Here is a 23,134-nt window from a genome sequence, read left to right on the forward strand (position 1 = left end):
TGCAAGTAACAATGTCACTTTCTGATGCCAAATGATTAGATGCTCCTCTAAGGTCAGGGGGTAGCACAGAGGTGTCTTGAGGTTCCCAGATGGAAATGTCAGCTGGGGAGCTGGCTGCATACTTAAAGCTCAGGAGGGTTTTCTGAGCTGCAGACAGAGATCATGAAGGGAGACTGAAGCCCTCTGGGTGGGTGAGATCCTTGCTAGGAGGGGTCAGGGCCCTGAGGACCACTGCCCCTTAAGGGAGTCACAGAAAAAAATCAACAACTAAACAACAGGAAGAACAGTCAAGGAAGGATGAGGAGACCCTAGGAAATATATCTGTGAGGCAGAGGTGGGAAATTACTTTAAAAATACATTTTGCTTTGTTCCTTCCACATAGAATAAGAAGACTCGAAGAACTTTGGTTGAGAAGGCAGAGAAGGGGGAACTAGTGTGTTATGATGGAGCTATCTTGGCAGCGATACCCAATCTGTCTGAAAGCACACAGACAAGTGGACGATGGTACCAGTCATGAAGTCCCTGCTGTCTCACTCATGACAGAGAATTGTCGGCCAATGTGCAGAACCATGTCCGGGGCTGATAGGATGAGATGATGATTTCCCAGCAATAATTAACTGAAGTTCTGTGTTAGGATGTTGGGTCAGATGTGTTTAACGAATAATGAGTGAGACCTACAGGGAAGCAGGCAGACTACACGCCTGTGTCTGGTCACTTATTTCTACCTGGGTACATTTACTTTGGGGTGTTAGGGCACACCTTCCGGGACCTCTGTAATACATGTCCACAGACGGGATGACTGAAATATCAGAAGTTAATCTTCTCAGTTCTCCATTCTGGAAAGCCAAGACCAGCTATTATCAGCTTTAATTTCCCCCCAGGCTTCTCTCCTTGGTTTACAGATGGCTACCTTCTTGCTGTGTCCTACAGGGCCTGTCTTTGGCAGAAGTATTTGTGTTGTATCTTTGCACAGCTGTTTCCTCCTTTGACAAGGACGCTACCCAAGAAGTCCCCTTTCTACTTAGTGTCTTCTTCATGGGTCTTTCCTCCATGATGTTCTCATACACTGAAGCTTAGAGTCTCAGTGCATAAATCTGGGGTGGTACAATTCAGCAGAAGGTGTATTTGAGTCATTCATTTCATTTAGTTCCTCAGGGTATTTTGCAACATCTAGGAGATATTTTTAACTGATAATATTTTAAGAGAGGACAGCATATAAGTAGAATTTTAATCATTTTGTCAAATCAGTAAGCATTCCTGTTGGGACTAGTTAAATCCCTAATATATCACTAGGGTAAAACCAAAGTCAGGAAAAGGATCTTTATTTTAATTAATATTTGTTACCATTTAAAGAAATGTGTTTTATTGTGTGTGTGTATCTGTACATGCGTGTGCATGTATATGCATGTGATTAGGTTTGTTCTTTTCTGTTCCCCTCTTGCTGATCTCCTTCCCCCTCCCAAATAGTTACCCATCCTGCATTCATTACATATATATTCCAATACCTTCTGCTCTTGTTCCCTCTTCTTCTATCTCTGCTCTCTCCTTTCGCTCACATAGGCCTCTTTATACCTGTGTGCTCTACACACCCACACACACAACCACCAGCACCACTACCACCACACACACACATCACACACACAGACATACCACACACATCACACACACACCATATACACCGTGCACATACACACATACCACATGCTACACACCACACGCATACATGCACACACCACACATCACACCCACACACACCACCACCACAACCAGCACCACTACCACCACACACCCACATCACACACACAGATACATCACACACACAGGCACACCACACACACCACACATACCACATACACCATGCACATATGCACATGCCACACAACACACACATAGACACATCACACACACCACATACACCACATACATACTACACATACATGCACACACATACCACACATCACACCCACACGCCGCCACCACCACCACAACCACAACCAGCACCACTGCCACCAAACACCCACATCACACACACAGACATACCACACACACAGAGATACATCACACACAGGCACACCACACACATCACACACACCACACACACTATGCACATATGCACATGCCACACATCACACACACAGACACATTACATAAACACAAATACATCACACACAGAGACACGCCGCACAGATCACACACACACTATGCACATATGCACATGCCACACAACACACACAGACGCATCACACACATACACACATACCACATATGCCATGCACATACACACATACCACACATACATGCAGACACATGCCACACATCATACACACACACATACCACACCACACATAATACACAAATGTACATAAGTTAAAAACTACCTCCCACATATGCAACAAAACATGTGGCATTTGTCTGTCTGAGCCTGTCATTTTTTAACTTTACATAATAATCTCCTTTTCAGTAGGAGAAGGATCTTTTACTGAGCTTGTCAAATAATAGTTTATCCAACAACTGGTGCTATAATGACATTAAAAGAAATCAGATGTGACTTAGGGTTAACTTTCATCAGCTCTCCTAACTGCAAGAAGAGTAAATGAGATTACCAGAGGGAAAAAAAACATTAGAAGTTACTCCCCTAGGTCCTAAAGGCTTGTGATAAAGGAGCATCGCTTGTCTCCTATACACACACCACACATATCACACCACACACATACACCACACACACACTACACACACCACACACACACCACACACACACCACATACATCACACACATACACCACACACACCACACACATCACACCACACACACCACACATACCACACACACATTCCATCACACACATCACACTACACACACATACACTTCACACACCACACACACACACACACAGACCTCTGTTCTTGTGTGTGAGCAAAATTCTCCTCTTCCCCACATATCCACAAAATACCAAAGTCAAAAGCAGTGTGGCAGTTCAATCCTCAGCAGCAGCTGGTTTGCTGGTATCTGTCCCTGGTTTCTGGCAAAACGTGGGCAAAATCTGGAGTCTGTGACTCACAGCCTGAGATCTCACGAGCCGTGTCTGGCAGTCTAAAAGCAAAGAGACCATTGCCAATTTAATTTTTAGCTTGCCTCTGTTTGGCCACCCCAAACTTAGCATCTTGGCCTTTGGCATCAAACGGTGTTGTTGATCCAGAGCTCGAGTCAGGACCCCTGGCTACCCAAGTACCACAAAAAGACCATGGATTACCAAGGTCAAGGGAGCATTGCCAACCTTGGCCCCACAAGGCGCGCTCTCGTATCTTTGTAACTTTCCACACGCTTATATGCTTGCAAATAAACTGTCCTTACCTAAAACTATATAAATAATAAAAAAAAAAAAAAAAAAAAAAAAAAAAAAAAAAAAAAAAAAAAAAAAAAAAAAAAACAAGACCTCATGGAGCACAAGGCTACCTTCAGGTTCTCTGTGTGCCTTGACCCACTCCAGAATGCTGAGATTCTAGGCATGTGCCACTATTCAACTTACAGACTGGTCAAATTCCTCTTTTTGGAGGTGAGGAAACCTACAAACTGACAATTTATTCTCATGATCATAATCTTGTTGATTACTTGCGAGCAAATGTGGACTGGAGGTTCTGGTTCCAAATCTACTAAATTATATACCCCCAAAGAAGGGGGGGCTGTGCTGCACTTGAGCCCTCGATTATAAGATTATAAGAAAAAGTATGTAATTATTTGGTAGGGGCATTAAAAATATCCAGGCTCTCTCTAGTTTCTAGAAATCAGAATCATCCAGTTCCTAGAAATGCAGCTCTCACGGCTCATTCAAGGGGGATTTTAACATGAGCTTGGCCTTGAATGCATGGGGTTTTCTATTTTCATTGTGACAAAATGCATAATTTACTCCCCTCGCCATTTTCAAGTGTGCAGTTCAGAGTCACTGAGGCCTTTTATAATGCTACGCGCCCAGAACCACATTCATCTCATCACTCCTTCCATTTCATCAAACAAACTCTGCCCATTTGCCAGCAACTCCCTCCTCCCTGCAGCCCCGGGCAACTGCCAGTTTTCTTTCTGCCCATATGGTTTTGACTGCTGTGGTTTTTCCTGAGTTAAAGTCACACAGTATTTTCTTTGCATGACTGACTTATTTCACTTAATGTATCTTCAAGGATCGTCCAATATGCGGGCCTAGCCTATGAGAAGTCCCTCCTCTCTAAGGCTGATTACAATGTATTATCTGCATATGCCATATTTTTCTTACCCAATTGCCCATTGAGAGATATTTAGGTTTCTTTTATATTTTTAGCAGTTAGGGACAGTGCTGCTGTGAATTTGGATTGTAGATCTGTCAAGATCTTATTTGTAATTGTTGTGTATAGAGCCAGGAGTGAAATTTCTGGATCATATGGTAATCCGATATTTTATTATTTTTTAAAAAACAGCACTCCTGTTTGCCATGGTGGCTCATTTCCATTCTTTTCACCAGGGCTTGCTAAGCAGATCCAAGTTTCCTTTATTGAAACTTGTTTTCTTTTTATTTTCTGTTTATTTGTAATTTTTAACACAGTAGTCATCCTACTGAATATACATAGATATTCATCACTTTTGTACTGTTCTTGGCAGGTGGTAACCTACTTGGCAGGTTGTGGCCTTCAGAGCTGCCCCATGCTTCTGGCCAAAGGATACCCGGACGTTGGCTGGAACCCCATTGAAGGGGAACGTTACCTGTCCTTCCTGAGGTTTGCCGTCTTCGTGAACAGTGAGTCCCATGTGCTCCATGCTCAGGATAGAATAATTATTAACTATGGCTTTATACAAAAAAGGGCATCATGCCATTGCTTTGTGTCAGTCAGTGTAATAGACTATGTAGATGATTGGCAGCTGGCAAGAGAGCTCCCGAGAAGAAGCGGGCCAGAAAAGCATCTAGAGAATGCAGTGACAGATCCAACGAGGACTGCCCTGCTTGGACTTAGACTTGCCTCCTCTCTGTGCCTCTTCTCCCATCACCTCATCTGTTTCACAGAGTTGATGAGTATGCACCTCCGGGACTTTAGACTAGTCTGTGAGTGGGTGAGACGATGAATGGATGCATAAGTAGATCAAAAGTACAAAAATGAGTGGATAGCTATTAAAGGTAACTCAATCCCCAATGTGCAATTGCCATAACAACCTTAAATATTATTACTCTCAGTACAGCCATTGTCTGTTTGTAAGGAATTCCCATTCTCCTAAAATGCTTTCATAACACCAAAATAATGAATAGACATTGTGTAAGACAAGTGGACTGCTTTCTTGAAAAGTATGTTGTCTACCGAGGTTTTGTTACAGCACCCATTCACCTTGTATTTGCACTACACTTACATTTCTCTGCTCTAGCAACTAGATCCCACGCTTCTCCACCAAAGCCTCTTCTTAATCTCTCCAAACTGTTTCTTCTCTCAAGACCAGTTTTGGTATAGCCTCGAATAATCTGTTCCACTTCTGGTTCAAAAATCATATTCCAGAATTAACACAAATCTAGTATATCAGAAGAGAAGAAAGATGGAGGGGAAAAAAGGAGAAAGGGGGTGGAGGGAATGGGGAAAGGCAAATGTTAAGAATTCAAGGTCTGTGATGGAAGAGATGGCTCTGTGGTTAAGGGCACTGGCTGGTCTTTCAGAGAACTAGGATTGGGTTCTCAGAACCCACATAGCAGCTCCAGTCCTGGGATATCCAGTTTCTTTTTCTGACCTCTATGGACACCAGGCATGCATGCAGTACAGAGTCATACATGCAGACCAAACATTTATGCACATAAAAATAAATAACTAATTATTCTAAGTCAAGGACTAGAGGGAATCCTCAGCCATAAAGAGTACATACTGTTCTTGTAGGGGACTATAGGTTCAATTCCCATCACATCAGGCAGCTTGTTGATCACCTTTAACTCTAGCTCCAGTGGATTCGACATCCTCTTGCAGCCCCCAAGGGGGGATCCACATGTATGTTTCTGCATGTGTGTGAGCATTCACACACGTGCACACACACACACACACATATATATATAAAATCTTTTTAAAATTATTTTTATGTACATAGGTTGCATAATAGATAAACTGGATGCAAGTAGGTTGAATTTTTTCATCCTATCCTCCTTCATAGTCAAGATCAAGAATTTTATAAATCATTTAGTGTAACCGTCAGTTTGAAAGTATCCGCTGGCTATGAGCCTATGTAGATTACCTGAATTCCCACACTTAACTTGCTGATTAGATACAACTATAATGAACTAAAGTCTGGACCCAAATGTGTGATCTGTTCCTCTTACCTTAGTGCTATTTATATCTTCTTAACATAATCTCTTTAGTACATTTTCATAATGCAACAAGTTCTAGTAAATTGGCTACCTCTATGAGCTTTAGCATTTATGGTATCCTAGAATACAAATACTGTATTTGTTTTGGGCAACGTACACCAGTTTCTGCTTTAAGAGAATTTATTGTGTTTTACATGAGAGTATATGTACATGAAAATCACTATTTTAAAAATAAATAAATGGATAAGGCAAGAAAGGAGTACTCTAAAGCTTTGAGAGGATAAATTCATTTCTTTGAGATGATCAGAGAAGATGCTGTGAAAAAGGCCATGTTAGAGATGTACCTAAAATGTCAGGTTCCTAAAAACAGATGCAGGAGAGGTTATCCTGTCAGAGAGTGGCAGGTACATGGCCTAGAGGCTAAAGAACACTGTTCTCAGCGAACAGTGATCTGTCAGTCTCTAGGGTGACTATGTGAATGACAATAGTAGATGAGGTTTGAAAGGTAGGTGGATGGTTGTAACGGGGAGAGCGTAAATGCCAAGCTGAAATGTTAGTATCAATCTTTTGTATAGAGAACCAGGAAACTGTCTTAACAGGAGACAGAGTAACAGGTACTACTGACAAGTTCTGTATTCAGGTTGGAATGAGTTATAACGGTAAGGATGGGGATGGATGGGAGTAAATACATTGGAGATTTACGCTGTAGCAGATAGAGATTACAGAGAAAGAATTGCTGGCTGTGGTGGTGGTGATGATGGTAATGATGATGATGAATGTGAGTGTGTTCAAAGCCAAAGTACTAAGCTGAAATTCTTAGCGGAGGGATTTGAAGGTAAAGAGGAAAGAAATCAGGATAAAAGAAGATGAAAATGGCTTAGCATAGATCACAGTAAATATATGTTAAGTCAAATAATACCGATTTTACTGTATGTGATACTCAGAGATGCCCATAATTTAACTATTAGGATAAGAGATCAATCAGACAACAGATAGAAATGGAAAGTATCTGCAGAACACTTGTAGCTGTCATGTAGTAGATTTTTGAGACTTAAAAACACTATGTAAATCCTTAATATCTGAAGATGGTTTAAAAAGGATCTGTGGCTACTTTCAGGGCATCTATTCAACAGAGTACCCCAAGGTTGCATCAATAGAAGGACATAAAAAGAGAATATCAATGCAAATAGTTTAACTCCCTGATAATCCAAGAGAAATTGAATTTTCCCCTTTAGGTTTGTCAACAATTATGGCATAACCAAGTGTGGCATAATTCTAGTACTCAGGATGCTGAGGCAGGAGGTTTCCAGGTGTGAGGCTACTCTGAGTGACACAGTAAGTCTCTTGGGCTGAAGGAACAAGGAAGAAAGAAAGGGAAGGAAGAAGGAAAAGAATTATATGTTTAACTATGCTGTTAAGAACATTTTTAAAGCCAAAGCAAAAAGCTTTTAGATATCAAAATAATACAATTAAAAAACTCTAATATTATTTTAATAGCATATCTTTTCATTGATTTTATTGAGCTATACATTTTTTTCTGCTCCCTTCCTTTTCTCTCCCCTCCCCTTCAGTCCTCTCCCATGGTCCCCATGCTTCCAATTTACTCAGGAGATCTTGTCTTTTTTTACTTCCCATGTAGATTAGATCTATAGATGTCTCTCTTAGGGTCCTCATTATTGTCTAGGTTCTCTGGGATTGTGAACTGTAGGTTTGTTTTCTTTGCTTTATGTCTAAAAGCCACTTCTGTGTGAGTACATATGACATTTGTCTTTCTGAGTCTGAGTTACCTCACTCAATATGACGTTTTCTAGATGCATCCACTTGTTTATCAGCATATCTTAATGTTTTATATGACCTTTCTAAATAAGATTTCATTTTTTATCTTTTTCATTTTGTTGTTGTTGCTGCTGCTTCTGTTGTTATTGCTGTTGTTTTCAAGACAGGGTTTCTCTGTGGCTTTGGAGTCTGTCCTGGAATTCACTCTGTAGACCAGGCTGGCCTCAAACTCACAGAGATCCGCCTGCATCTGCCTCCTGAGTGCTGGGATTAAAGGTATGTGTCACCATTGACCAACTCTAATTTATTTAATTTTATTTTACATTCCATCCACAGTTCTGCCCCACATTTCCCCTCCCCCCCCCACTATTTACCACCAGCAGCCCAAACCCCATCCACTCCTCCCAATGGGTAAGGGCTCCCATGGGATGTCAACAAAGTCTGGCACATTAAGTTTGGGTAGGACCAAGCCACTCCCCACTACATTAGGGCTGGGCATGACATCCCACCATAGGGAATGGACTCCAATAAGCTAGCTCATGCACCAGGGATAAATCCTGGTCCTACTGCCAGGTGCCTTACGGATTTTTTAAAGGAGATAATTTTCTTTAATGAATTTTGATAACCTTGCTTTAAAATCTTCGGTTGTGTTCAATTCTGAGAGTAATGAAGCCTCTATGTACCTACAAATGAAAAACTATGTAGCCAGACACATGGTGTGACTGGTTGTCTGGGATCAATCACCTCCTAATATAGTTACTAAGAAGGAAAAGATTTCACTCCAGTCCTCAAGAAGGGAGAAATTCTGTACTTTTGTCATTGTTGTTGTTATGTTTCATCCACCTCTTTATTATAAACATGCTTGGAGAAATACAGTTATTTCCCAGTGCTTGCCAGCTGCTGTCCCAGGTTGATACAGCATTAACAGCCATAACACACATCTGCCAGGTGATAGGTGAAGACCATGTGATGAGCTATACGAAGTAATGAGATGCATTCTAGAAGTTGTGTATCTTTCTACTCAAAACAAAAAACAGAGCAAATCCAATTAGAATTGTTAGGAAGATGTCTGGGATCACTGTTAAAGGTTCTGTAACCCACCACCCCTACCCATGTAGTGGCACTTAATTGCCATCCCAAGAAAGATGGTGTTTGTGGAATTTGATAGAATCAATGTAGGAATACCTAGAGAAGAAGACGGTATTGAATAACATCTTGGAGAAAGAAAGAGTTGTATCTTGTTCAGTCTCTTATTTTTTGAGATAATTTAATTATATTGTGTCCCACTTAAGAGTCATATAGAGAGGTCATATTAGACCCTGGATATTCCTAGGACACATACACCTACTAAGGTCAAGAGTACGAAATGGTGTCTCAGCTTTAAAGGTCATACAAGAAGTAGGTGTTTGAGACCCAACTTGTTCATTTCTGTCTATGCATTCATGGAGTCAGGAAGGCTCTACTAACTTTTCTTATGACTAGTATTAAACACCAGGGAAGGTCATAACAAAAATATATAATAGATGACTTTTGTTCTGAAATTTACAATGTAATTGAAAAGATGTAGGAGGCTTCCTTAGACTGCCAGCCCCCAAATCACAACAAAGAGACTTATTAACTATGAATGCTTGGCCTTAGCTTAGGCTTGTTTCTAGCTAGCTTTTATAAATAAAATTAATGCATTTCTATTAACCTATGTGCTTCCTTGAGGTTCACACACCCTAACTATGTGCTGTCCAACCTGCTTTCCTACTTCCTTAATGTCCGACTGCTGGCTCCCCTGTTCTCTCTGTCCACCAGTCCCACCTATTCCTCCTCTGCCTAGCTATTGGCCATTCGGCTTCTTATTAGACCAATCAGGTGCCTTAAGCAGGCAAGGTAAAACAGCAACACATCTTTACATAGCCAAACAAATGCAGCATAGACAAATACAACACATCATTACATAGTTAAACAATTACTTTGCAATACAAACAAATGTAACATATCTTTACATAGTTAAACAAATATTCTATTTCACAACATTTCCACGTTTTATCTAAATAAAAATGAAAGGTTTTAACTTTAATATAGTAAAACTGTGTACAATTAGAATAATTATCAAGTAAGAATTTCATTTACAATATCCAGTCCATTTTTATTTGGCAAATTCAGAGAAAATACTCCATTATTTATTCTACCTTGGCAAGTCCAAAACATTTTGTGCCTAATTTACTTTCTATCATAACTAAGAAAACTATAACTATCTGGCCTTCGGCTTCATCATAGACCCCAGAAGGGTAGTACCTGAGTAAACAGGAAGTACAGCAAAAGCTACTTCCAAAACTAAAAAAAAAAATGATACAGACATTTGACTGCCTAGACAGTTACCCAAGGTTCCTCTGCAACATTTGGTCACCCATCTACAGATCTACAGGCCTAGAATATCTGACAGACTTTTATATATAGCAGTAATTTTAAAAGACTCTCTCACCCTGTCTTGTCTAAGTTTGGCAATCACTTTCCTTTGTGTCCTGCATATTTAGTTTGGACAGTATACTGTGAGAAGTTGAGGCAAGGACAATGTCTTGCCCAAATGGCTAGCTTTACCACATTGAAAGCACGCTCCATATGGAATTTCTTTGATGCCCATCATCCTTTTATTAAGTATATTGTCTTTGCCAGGAGCAGACATATCTCACTGTCATGAAAGCCCTATGTTAACAAAACATTTTAAATACTATATTCTTTAGGTCTTTGAAGACCATTTATTTACCTAAAATATATCTCTGTATGATCTTAAAAATATAACTAACATAACCACAACTTTAATTTTTATAGATGACTAACTTCTAACCTGAGTTTCTTAATTATCTTAAATGGTTCATAATAATAACTTTCAAGGACTAAAACTTTATCTTACATTTTTAAATGAATGTATAGGAACACTACATTAAACAAGATTATAAACATATATACAGTATATTGTAACAAAAATAACCTTAAATATGTATCAATATACAAAATCCCTTAAACAAGAGTAGAGGCATATATACAGTATGTTATAATAAAAAATAACTTTAAATTTGTATCAATATACAAAAATCCCTTAAACAAGAATAGGGAAATATATAAAGTGTTATAACAAAAATAACTTAGAATCTGTATCACTATACAAAAATCGCTTAAATAAGAGTAGAAACATACATACAATATAACAAAAATAACTTTAAATTTTTATTAATATATCAAAACCCATACCAATGTAAAATATTTGCAGTTAAATAGTTGTCTTTTCATGCTATATTTCTATATCCCCCCCCCCCAAAAAAAGACGGCAAATATCCATAATCCACTGAATGACCAAAAACCATGCACCCCACATCTTGGGAATGTGGGCATTGTGTTCTCTAGTTGGCTTCCTGTTGTCTGAGGGCAACAGCAACCCCAACAGATCCTGAGAAAATTGAGACAATGGTCAAGTCCTAGGAAAACTAGTTGTAACATTTGTTATCCAGTCTCAGAACTGTCCCAGACAAAGAGATCAGTATATGTATTACCTGTTTTATAGTTTTTTCTGGTTTATTTCTTTATGTCTGTAGCCAAGATTTTTAGGAGGTTTCCCCCAATCAAACATGATTTCTATTAACCTTAAAAGAATGCACAGTCTTTCGTTTCCTGCGGAAACAAAAGTATAACCTCTGTCCCAATGCAATACGCTTTCTGAAATCCATTTTCAAAGTTAAGGCATCCCTAAAGTATCTAGGCTGGTTTAACTCAGCAGTCCCTTTTACAATCCCACATCTTTCCACAGCTACCTTTCACTCATCAGCATTCAAAAACTTCAAAGTCAGAACACCACCATACAGGATGTGTATTTCCCATCTTTATATGGCTTCTACAGCTCCTGAGGGACAGAAACAGAGAGAAATCAAAAAGGAGACAAGAACAAAGTAACCCCGAAAGAACTGAGGCAGACCTCAGAGACCTACTTTCTTTAGCTAGACCTCAGCTTCTAAAGTTTCTAGAAACAAAATAGCTCTGCCAACTAAGTACCTGGGCTTCCACACATGATCCCATAGAAAACATTTCATATTTAAAAACCAGGATAAAAGATTTTTGACCTTGCTTCTTCCACATTAAGTTCATTGTCCAGCCATTATCCTTCAAGGAGCCTGCTGTGCCGAATATCTTGGCAACTAACCCACATGTTCAGAATGTCCTGTTATCAGTCATTTCAATAGTAACAATAGTGAATGAAGCTTGAGATCTAAATAAAACTATTAATCTCAGCTAAAATGGTATTTTAAATCTTATCTAAAATCCATGCTTCACCAAAATTCTTCATGCAAAGTATCATATGTCTGGCACTCATCACAAATTGACTTTCATATTGAATAGATGCTATATATTCTATTAATATGCTCATCAATTCTGACTCGAGGTTTCCTTTTCATTTTATGTCACATTTTTAACAACATGTGAACCCAAACTATAAACACATAATTGACATTTTTGGATGATTACATTCTAATCCTCAGGTTTCCACTGCGCTAGTAGAAGGATAGTCCACCCTGCAGGACCTCGTTTGTCCCTTAACTGTAAGATCCACATATGTCCTGTTGTTCTTCTTTGTTCTCTTCCCTAAGTCACACTTATACTTTCCCACTTTATATATCCACTACAGACTAAGAGGCACTTAGACTTTAGTGCCCTAAATCTAAAGGTTGCATCTATAATTATAACCCCAAATCCACTCTTTCCCCAAGAATTTCCCATCTCCTAACTTCAATCACCCATTTTTCAGACACACAAACCAGACGGCTGCATTTTCCCTCCTCTACATCACCTATCATTGAATTCTGTTGATTCCATGTCTAAAACGTTTCTAAAGTCCATGAGTTTTTTTCTCCTCTTTCATCCTCTTCCAGGATGTTTTCTTCTGCTGCCCAGGCTACTTCATCAGAATTAGATCCAAATTCTAGAGTTCTACTTGCTAGATAGTTTTATATCAACTAGGCACAAGCTAAAGTTATCTGAAAGGACCCAGCACATTGTGAGTTGTACCATCCCTGGGCTGGTGATTCTGGGCTCTGTAAGAGATCAGGCTGGTCAAGCCATGAAAAGCAAGCCGGTAAGCAGCTCCCCTCCATGATGTCTTCATCAGCTCCTACCTCCAGATTTCTGCCCTGTTGGAGTTCCTTTCCTGGCTTTTCTTCAATGATGAACAGTGATATGGAAGTGAAAGCCAAATAAGTACTTTCCTCCCTCAACTTGATTTTTGGCCATGGTGCTTTGTCACAGCAATAAGAGCCCTAACTAAGACATCTACTCTCCTATATCTGACTATAGGTAAATTTATATTTATTGTCATGAGATAATAAACATTTATTTATTATGTATCTATAAGACAATTGGGAAGTGCTCGTGCCAGTCTATGGGTCTGGTAGGATAGTTCTGTCTCATTCTGGGATCCAGGCTGTACTGTCTGATTTAATACTCGTCCATTGTTCCTAGATCAATGGCTAGAAGGTAATAGGTTCAGCAATAGTTTGAATTAATGAGAAAATTTGCTAAGACTCTCTGGCTTGCTCTGGTCCTATCATAGTAGTCTACAGGCAGATCCCTAACACCTCCCTCTTGGACCAGGAGGAAGCTTATTCATTTAGTCAAGAACTCTTTTGTAAGTGAGGGTGTAGCTTAGGAATACTTGACTAACATGTATAGGCCCCGGGTTCAAGTCTCAGAACTGGAAAATAAATAAATAATATCCATTTTGATTATTTATTATGTGTTGTCAGGAGTCACCTTTTTTGGGGTGACTCCTGCCATAACCCTAGCCATGGCAGGTTCATACGTTCCAGTATAGAGGCATGAGAATTAGAAAAGTTAGGTAGGAGGAACAGAGATAAGAAATAAACACAGAGACATAGAATAGTAACAGGCGGGCAATTCTGTGAATACTGAATGCTGAATTCTGAGTTCTGATTTCACCTGCATTTATTTTTCCATACATTCTATACCTCAATACAAAAGAGGGGAAGAAGACAAAAGACTGCCTTCACATGATACAAAGGACAATCAGAACAGTTACTTGCCCCAGTACTTGAGACATTAAGCCATTAATTCTTGAGAAAAGTATTTGATGCTTGGAGCAGCAAAAACACCATAGACCAAGTATTCTGCAGGCAGTCACTCCCTAGGTCAAACCTTTTGTTTCAAAAGAAAGAAAAATAGTGGAACAACTTCTATGGGCCATCTTAATGTCCAAAACACCAAGTAACCACATCCTAGGTCAGGGTGTATACCTGTTGTCAACAACTTTGAGCAAGCAAAATAAACCAAACTCTCTAACCTTCAGACAAGGTGGGATAGGCTCACATTTTGGGGCCTCCACAATGTGTCAAACATTAGCAAAACCCTGAACATATAGGTTACATAATTCAGACTCAGTACTATGTCCTTACAAAACGTGCAGTTTAGTGAGAAAGCAGACACAAGGAAGGGTTTAGTGTTTGAGAGGACCAGATTTCTGGAGCTCTTGTGCTTTAAGCGACTCTTGAAGAATTCCATGGAGTTAAGTCAAGGGTTTATGACAAGAGGATGGAGTTCTAAAGAAAGCATGCCGGGCAAACGAACTACATAACAGAACTGTAGTTAGAACACAGGGCATGAGAGAAGGTGACATATTGAAGATGCAATAGTGAGCTTCTATTAATTGTCCCTGGAGTCTGATACCTTTACCAGTGTGAATCATTTCTATTCCTATCCCACTGCTCTGACATATTGGAAAGAAAGTCGCAGCATTACCAACTGAGAGCCTTTGAAGGAAGGCACTGCAGGCATCCACACTGTTGCTAAGCTCATTTCTTATTTTGGAACTCAAGAAAAAAATATTGTGGTATGCCCTTGGGCAAAAGCAATTTACCTCAAAATGTTTTCCCGCCTTTGAAAACTGCCAGGAAGCTCAACATTTGGCCTCACCAGAGTACGCTTGGTTGGCAGTTGGGCTCACTGAACTACAGGCAACCAGGAAGTGTTCCCACTCTTCTGTCCCCACTACTCCATGAAGTCTTTTGATGGAGGAAGGTAATTGGTTAATTATAATAAACCAACTGCTTGGCCTCATAGCTTAGAACATAGGTGGGTGGAATAAACAGAATAGGATGCTGGGCAGAAGAGGAAGTGAGGTCAGACTCTGCTCTGCTCCCGGAGAGACCTGACAGCTCTGCTCTCTGGAGCAGAGACGCCATGCTCAGCTCTCCCAGGTAGACCCTACAGCTCTGCTCTCTGAGGCAGACGCATGAAGCTCAAACCCAGGATGGACGGAGGCTAGAATCTTCCCGGTAAGTGCACCTTGGGGTGCTTACACACATTACTAGAAATGGGCTAGTCCAGGTGCGAGAATTAGCCTGTAAGGGCTAGAGTTCATGGGCCAAGCAGTTCTTAAATGAATACAGTTTGTGTGTTGTTATTTCGGGCATGAGCTAGCAAGCGGCCGGGGTGTTGGGGACGCAGCCCCGCCGCTTCTTATTTCAACAGTCTTTACTAATTCTCCTCAGTCCCCTGTCTAATCAGCCACAGTGGTTGGATTCTGGTTTCCTCCTCTAATAGAGTACATCTGCATCCCCCGCATATGTCCAACTTAAAATGATCATGGAATGGCTTCCTGGGTCAGTTCTCAGAGTCAACCTAATTAGCTAAGTTCTGAAGATGTGAGATTTGGATTAAAAGGGGGCTAATTGGGCAAATGAACTTTAGATGCAATCCCAATATACAACTCTGATTTCTCAACTTCTGCTTCTGCTGTTTCTCTGTCCCATAAACTCTGTGGGATGTGCTGAGCTGAACTCAGCATGCTGATTAGAAAATGTGCTGACCCACAAGCATCTCCAGTGTGAGCTGAAAGCATCAGAGTGTCGCCTTTAAGTCTGCTTCATTAATAAGGCTGGGTTTTTTCCCCAATTTTGACTCTTAATATTTCATACGTTTCAAAGGACATGTATATATGATACCTGCTAAGAATTATAGGCCAGAAATATTTAAAAGTGGTACCATATGTTACATCTATGTCTAAGAGTATTTGTTTCTGAGCATGCTGTTCTTTCTGGTACTTTTACTGAACTATCTCTCCTGTGAGTAAACTGTATTGGGACGTATCAAGAATATGAGGTAGAAGTGACATGCTATTCTTTTAAATATATGTTTATATTTAACATTTGAGAATTTCAAACATGCACACAATGTGTTTTGATCAAACTCACCACCACACTCCCTCCCTCAAACTCCACCCACATCCCACCACCACTTTTCCCGCTTATTACAAGTATTCTTTTTTCTAAACCTGGAAGCCTAATTAGCGCTGCCTGTATGTACATGGGTCATGCTTTTTGGGTGAGACTTGAACAGAAGTTGGATGTTTTGAGAAAGGTATTCCAGGCTAGCCTTGAACACGGGATTCTCCTGACTCGGCCTCCTAACCCCAGGATTATGGACATATGCTTCTATGCCTAGCTCCTAGACGGCACATGTCTTCTCAGGTTCTCTAAACTCTCCTTGACAACTTGTAAAACTGATAAGCTGTTTAAATTCAGCGTAATGAAAAATTCTGGATGACATGAACATAATTCTAAAACATCCCTAAAATCCCACAAGTGTTCCCATTCTTATGCCTTAATTGTAGCACTTTTAGGTGACTAAATATTAATGCCAGGGCTGTGACCAAGCTAGGCAAGTGCTCTACACTGAGCTATGTTTCCAGCCTTAATTATTCCAAATAAAACATTTTTATGAAGCAAAATTTAATCTGTCCAGATAGCTTTTAAATATGTCTATGAATTATGTGGTTGTCCTCCTTCTAGAACATGGAGCCTAAATCTTCTTCCTTTAAGCATGAGCTAGGTTTAGTGAATCACATCTAATGAATAAAATACTGCAGAATGATCGTGCATAACCAGATTGCTACGAGCACACTGCAGCTTCTGCCTTATTCTCTTGATCTGGGGGTATCAATGGCCCTGCCATGAGAACACCCAAGCAGCCTTCCAACGAGGTCAACGTGGTAAGGAGCTGAGGTCAAGTCTACTATCCAACAAGTAACCAAGGCAGCATGCCATCAGCTTAGAAGCTGATTCCCCCAGCTGCAGACACATCTCCAGATAACTGTAGCCAAACCAATCCTGACACGGAAGCTTCAAGTAAATCCCAAGCCGAGACCATGTAGCTTAATCAACTCCCAAGGTCCAGACCTGTGAAAACTGTGAAATAGATGCCTATTGTTTTAGATTATGACAATGTGAGATATGTCTTCAGAGGAATTAATAATGCCATAGCCTACGTAAGTGCACACTCTCTTATATAATTCACCACTCATTCAAGAAATACTTAAAACTTAATACTTGGAAATGCCATGGTTTGGGAGACAAGCATTGTTCTTTAGGCTTCATGTAATACACAGTTTTAAAAAATGCCTGAGAGTCTAGCCCAGGGATCACATTCTCAAACACAAATTAGGATTTCACCCAACAAAGAAGGTGTGTTTTATAAATTGTTTAAGCAAGCTGCCACACTGCTTTGGGATGGAAATGTTGGTTCTGAGACTAAACAGCTCTCCTTTCCTATAGATTCCTTTTCCTTTGGCACTGCCCAATCCATCCTTGGCTCCTCCAAAGAAAAATGCCAAGAGAACACAGCGCTTTGCCCCGTCCCTTCCCTCAGGCCTATTATTAGAAAAGTTGATCCGGCAGATTCTTCATCCTGACCAATGACTTCAGATATCATGAGGTCTGCCCTACCAAGCCAGATTGTTCTGGGATATGTGTGTGACTCCACACAACCCATCAAGTGAAGAGCTATGGTGTCATTTCCCCCAGACCGGCTGAGGCACGCTAGCTTGAGTTATCTTCTTACCTCTTTTCAGGAAAGGAGGCCAAGTGTTAACTCTGCAGGCACTCAGCAAGATGTGAGACTCTTGTCCCCAAGTCGCTTGTAAATGAACTTGTAACAGCAGATTGAGTGGTATATGTACCCTCTGAGGGCCTCAACATAGGGGGGGTCATTTCAAAGGTAAAAATCCCGAGAGCAAGATTCTATTCCATGATGGTCAACTGTGTAATGAGTAGACCTGGCCTTTTATTGGAGGTCACCTATCTTTCATCGATATTTCCTCATAATATTAATAGGTGACAAAGCAAGCGAAATGCTGTTCTCCCAGCTCGCCGGCTACAAATAACTCTGAGGTTATGATTTCCAGTGCAAAGGACACCAGGCCTCTCTCTCTCTTCCTCAGGTGAAAGTGTAGAGGAAAACGCCAGTGTTGTGGTCAAGCTGCTCATCCGACGTCCTGAGTGCTTTGGGCCGGCTCTGAGGGGTGAAGGAGGAAACGGACTGCTGGCAGCCATGCAGGGGGCTATTAAGATCTCAGAGAACCCTGCGCTCGACCTCCCCTCCCAGGGTTACAAGACAGAAGTGTAAGTGAATTACTCCAGTGCCTGCGCAGTTGGTACGCGGCCAAATACTGTCAGTCAGTGAATCGCTAGGGTCGGCTCAGGAAGCGTGCCTGGTAGAAAGAGCACAGATGTTTTATGGCAGTTAAAATGCTTCAGATCACTTTGTCAGGCCCATTACTGTTAGGACCTGCCCAGAGAGCCTGGGGATCAGTAGTGACTCCTTCCATTTCCTCAGACCCTTCAGCCCAGCTGGCAAACCACTGAGGCAGCAAAGCCTTCTTTCTGGCTTCTACTGCACCTGCTTACAGCATGGCTGCAGGAGGATTGCTCAGGAGAGCGCTTTAAGTGTATAGATTCCTTGTAGATTGCTGTAGGATTTAAGAGTTCAGAGTTTAGTTAGTACAGTTATTGATCCCCTTGTCACTTTCCCTCTATCGTGTCCAGTGGTCCTTTGCCTTTTATATACCTAGTTTATACACCATAGTCTGCAGAATGTGTGTAACCCACCAGAGTTGACTGTCCAAACAGTTGGCTTTTTCCCCCTTTGTCATCAGTTCTGATAGATCACTTAGTCGATAAGGGAAAACTCAAAATATCTTTGCCTCAACTTTCTTCTATAACATGATATAAAACGAAGACCCAGAGTAGAATAGTTTGGTAACCTCATAGCCCGACTCCTGCCTTCTTGTCCAACTGGATACTCAGGGAGGAAGAGGGAATGAAAGGTGGATAGTGCCTGAACTCACGTTTCAAGGTTCACGGAAGCCTTAAGCTATCATGAAAAAATATTTGGGACCTTTGGGCATACTGAGTAAAGCCACGTCACCAGCCTCTGGGGTGGGAAGTGGTGAGGGAAAGTTTGTTCAGCCTGAATAGGGTGTTTTTAGCAAGCAGTGCCTGGCCTCTCACACACCTTCCTCATGTGGACTCTTTCTCTGCAGCACAGAGGATGACGAGGAGGAGGAAGAGATTGTGCACATGGGCAATGCCATTATGTCGTTTTATTCGGCTCTTATTGATCTACTGGGCCGCTGTGCTCCTGAAATGCATGTAAGTGACTGAGTTTCCTGACAGCAGCTTTGAGGAACAGCAGCCCAAGTGGAGAACACCGGGGAACCCCGAGTGTATTTCTTCTTCTGTGCCTGGCATTTACTAACAAACTTTGTTCCAAGTTCCTTTCAGCTAACACCAAAGCAGTTTCCACTTCAAATGCCTGAATGGGCCACCGTCTAAGGAAGAAAGTGGGTGTGCATGCAGGCATGTGTGTGTGTGTGCTCTTTTTGGTACTATCTGGATATAGCCTCTACACATATTGTTTAAAAAGTTTTTTGAAATGAGGCTTCCATGTCCCTCAGTTTGGTCAAAACATGGCTAGCCAGATTTTGGCCATGCCGTTGTAAACGCCTCATGAGTGCCACATAGACACTCTGTGTGGGAAATACTGGCTTGATGAGCATATGGCTTTGGTCTCTAGGAAAACAGTTTTGCAGGCACATACACATAAAGATGGTTCTGTATGATGTGATATCTTCTCAGAACTCCAGTTTTGGTCTAAAAAGTGTTCATTGCCTTCCATTTTTCACTCCCGCTGATAAGATATTTGACGTTATTTTATGTAAAGCCTCACACTGAAATTGAGAGGAAATAGCTGCTCTTCTTGTGGAAGGGAAATCTAAATCTTGGTGTTGGGAAGCAGATGAGAATCACTAGGGCACCAGTTCCTGCTGTGATATACCAGCCCTGCCTCATCAGTCTGTCTTTTCATTTCGGTGCCTTTGAGCAAGGAAAGAACACAGAAGGAAGCCAGGGAAGTGGCAGGGAGTCTATAACTTGGAGGAGAAGAGTTAGTCCCCTTTTGTTAGTACTCTGGTTCCCTTAATCGCTTTTACACTTCTGGAAGCAAGTTCCATAGCTGCCATGGTCTCCAAAAGACAGCCTGCCAAAGCTGATTCACTAGAGCTGGCCTAAGGAAGAAATAAATACCTGCCCTTCTGCCTACCACCTCTGTGCCCCAACAGATTCACACACATAAATACACACACACACACTTAGGCATGAGCACATGCACGCACACACGCGCACCCCTACACCCCATCTCAGAACCCCTTCTGCAGAAGGAAAGAGATAAAGCTGCATCATTGCTGATAGCCCACCAGAAAGAGAGGTGGCAGACAGGATCCCGCTCGCTTTCTCTGGGGCCCCATGTCTCAGAATGCATCAGCCCACCTGGGGGCAAATCTGACCCTGTGCTCCTGGAGAGTTACTTCTCAGCAGAAGGTCCACTGCCACCTCATCAGAGACCTCTGCAGGAAGATGAACATGTACACTTGTGTGCATGCTGCTTGGCCAGTTGGTTTGTGTATGAGTAAACCTAGCCTCCTTGGGGTGACTCCAATGGAACACTCCAGTTATCTTCGACAGTGTCTAGACTCTTCTTACCCACCCGCAACATTCTTCAAGCTCAGAAGAAACTGGAGTTTCTAAGTCATTTTCTCATCTGCTACACTTCTGAGGTCTGGTACTGTGAACACAGTCAGCTCTTCCGACATGGCTGTGAGGGCTCCCCACTGAGGGTTGATACCTTAATGGCTGAGGATTTCAGCCTCAGGAAAGAATGTGGCTGCCTTCAGTGGCTTATTCCCTTGGTCTCCCTTCTTGTAGTAAATCAAGAGGAAGTCTCTCTCTCTGTAGTCACACATATCAGTAGCAATTGGGGAGAACTCAGAAACAGACCCCTGCTGTCGGGACCACTTTCCTGCTGTGATTAGGCGGTGCAGTGTGGCAGGTGTGGGGACTTATCTATCTACTCTCTTTCCATCTAACAGCTCATTCAAACAGGGAAAGGGGAAGCCATCCGAATCCGGTCCATCCTGCGCTCCTTGGTCCCCACAGAAGACCTGGTTGGAATCATCAGCATCCCCCTGAAACTGCCCTCCCTAAACAAAGGTAAGGAGCAGCCTTAGTCAGAGCCTGCCTTCTAGCACTTGCCTGCTCAGCAGCAGGACTCTGCCAGAGTTCCCTGCCAGATGACAATGCAGGCTGCCAGGGGACGTGTTCTTTTACTGATGATGAGTTTTCTGTAGACTTAACCTAGTCCTCTAGCATCTGCTTCCCTGTGATGAGATGCCAAATCATTGGCACTCAGGTACAGACTGGCCTCACCATTCTGGGATCAGGGACCACTCTAGCCTTCTGAAGTGTGATAAAATGAGCAGGCAACAGCTCTTACCGTGGCCTGACTTCTCCATTGCCAGTGTGCCCTAAGGGTCTGAAAGACCTCACAGCCCAGGAGAATAAGTTACCCCCAATGCTACTTGTGGCATTTGGCACCAATCATCCCCAAGACATTTTGAGTCTCTGAGTTACTCTGTCTGATGACCTTAATTTCATCAGGCACGTGATGTCATTAAAAGGATAGCACGAGTCTGGCTGTTGCAGTGTTTCCCAAACTCCCATTCCACAAAACACCATCAAAGGATATCTTAATATACTTACGTAGTAGGGGCTCATGGACAAATAAATATTGAAATGGTTATAGAATATGCATTTTATTAATGTTCGAGAATATGTGTCACTTTCATAACTTCATACAGCACAGTGGAGTAATGGTGTGTCAGAGAAAACGGGAAAAGGAAATAGATGTTAAACTCCATGCTTCCCAAAGACGTGGTGCTTTCTTTCAGCACAAAACACTTGCTGAATCCCACGCATATAGTATTCATCAAAGCACCACAGCTGTCAGTCTTAGACACCCACTCCCAATCTTCCTTGTGCTGCGGGGTGAGAGGCTCCATGGCGCCCGTCCCGTCCCTCTTACCGGACCACACAGACTTCTTGGCAGAAGGAGGCCCTGAGATGGACAGTACGTCAGCCCTGTGCCCCTTGGGATGTCTTAGGAAGTCTGCTCCCATTCAGCACTCGCAAATGCTGTGACTTTTCTTGGTCATTTGCAAATTGTCTTTCCTAGTTTTTGGTGCATGACCAGAGAGAGAAGGCTGCTCATCTTTCCCCCTAAAAACTCCCTTATTTTCCGAGTCAAGCAGGCTGATTTTTCTCTGCAGATTCCTCACTTTAGCCTTGTGCCAGGTTTTTGCACTCCAGTCAGTCTAAACTGATGGGGTAATTTGGTCTCAGTATCACCTGGAGCAGACACTGAAGGAGTACTTGCCTTCTTTTGCACTGTGGTGCGATGACTACAGACTTGACATATCATATCATCTACTTTCTTAGCATTTTCCCTTACATTCCTGCATCATCCACCAAAAGAGCAATAACGCAAGCCTCGATTTCCTAGAAATTTCCCTATTTTGTAGGATAAATATTCCCACTATAGGTAGCTTCATGCTGCCAATGTAGCGCCACAGAACGTGGAGTTGGAGAGAGAAGCCATAAACTACACCATCATGTTGTATTTGAGTCGGTAAGTTACAGCCCACATGAGTATACTTTATAGCAAAATTAGAAACCTGTGAACTGTGCCTATAGGTTACCTTTAAAAATATAATCTACTCCATTATGAATTTAAACTTTTAATTAAAATGTGTTTAGTAATCAGCTCATAGAAATTTGACAGTCGCTTCTCCCATCCTAGTTTAAGCTGCTTCCAATCTGGTTCTTATTCCTAACCTTCCT

At 41.6% G+C, this 23,134-nt stretch overlaps 1 protein-coding gene across 14 annotated transcripts in view; it reads left to right on the forward strand.

Annotated features, from left to right (window-relative positions):
• Ryr3 (ryanodine receptor 3) overlaps window positions 1–23,134 on the forward strand; it is a 528,284-nt gene that overhangs the window by 376,908 nt on the left and 128,242 nt on the right. For all 14 annotated transcript variants that reach the window (XR_007590437.1, XR_007590438.1, XR_007590440.1 and 11 more), the window contains exons 43-46: window positions 4,628–4,763; window positions 18,343–18,523; window positions 19,444–19,552; window positions 21,328–21,448. Coding sequence is in view for 8 of the 14 variants with exons in the window: in XM_050134439.1 (XP_049990396.1) it covers window positions 4,628–4,763; window positions 18,343–18,523; window positions 19,444–19,552; window positions 21,328–21,448 (547 nt within the window). In the remaining 6 variants the exon portion in view is untranslated. The remainder of the gene's footprint in view (window positions 1–4,627; window positions 4,764–18,342; window positions 18,524–19,443; window positions 19,553–21,327; window positions 21,449–23,134) is intronic.

Source organism: Alexandromys fortis, unplaced genomic scaffold, assembly GCF_014885135.2.
Source record: "Alexandromys fortis isolate MF-2015 unplaced genomic scaffold, M_Fortis_MF-2015_v1.1 scaffold_6, whole genome shotgun sequence".
Taxonomy (NCBI): Eukaryota; Metazoa; Chordata; class Mammalia; order Rodentia; family Cricetidae; genus Alexandromys; species Alexandromys fortis.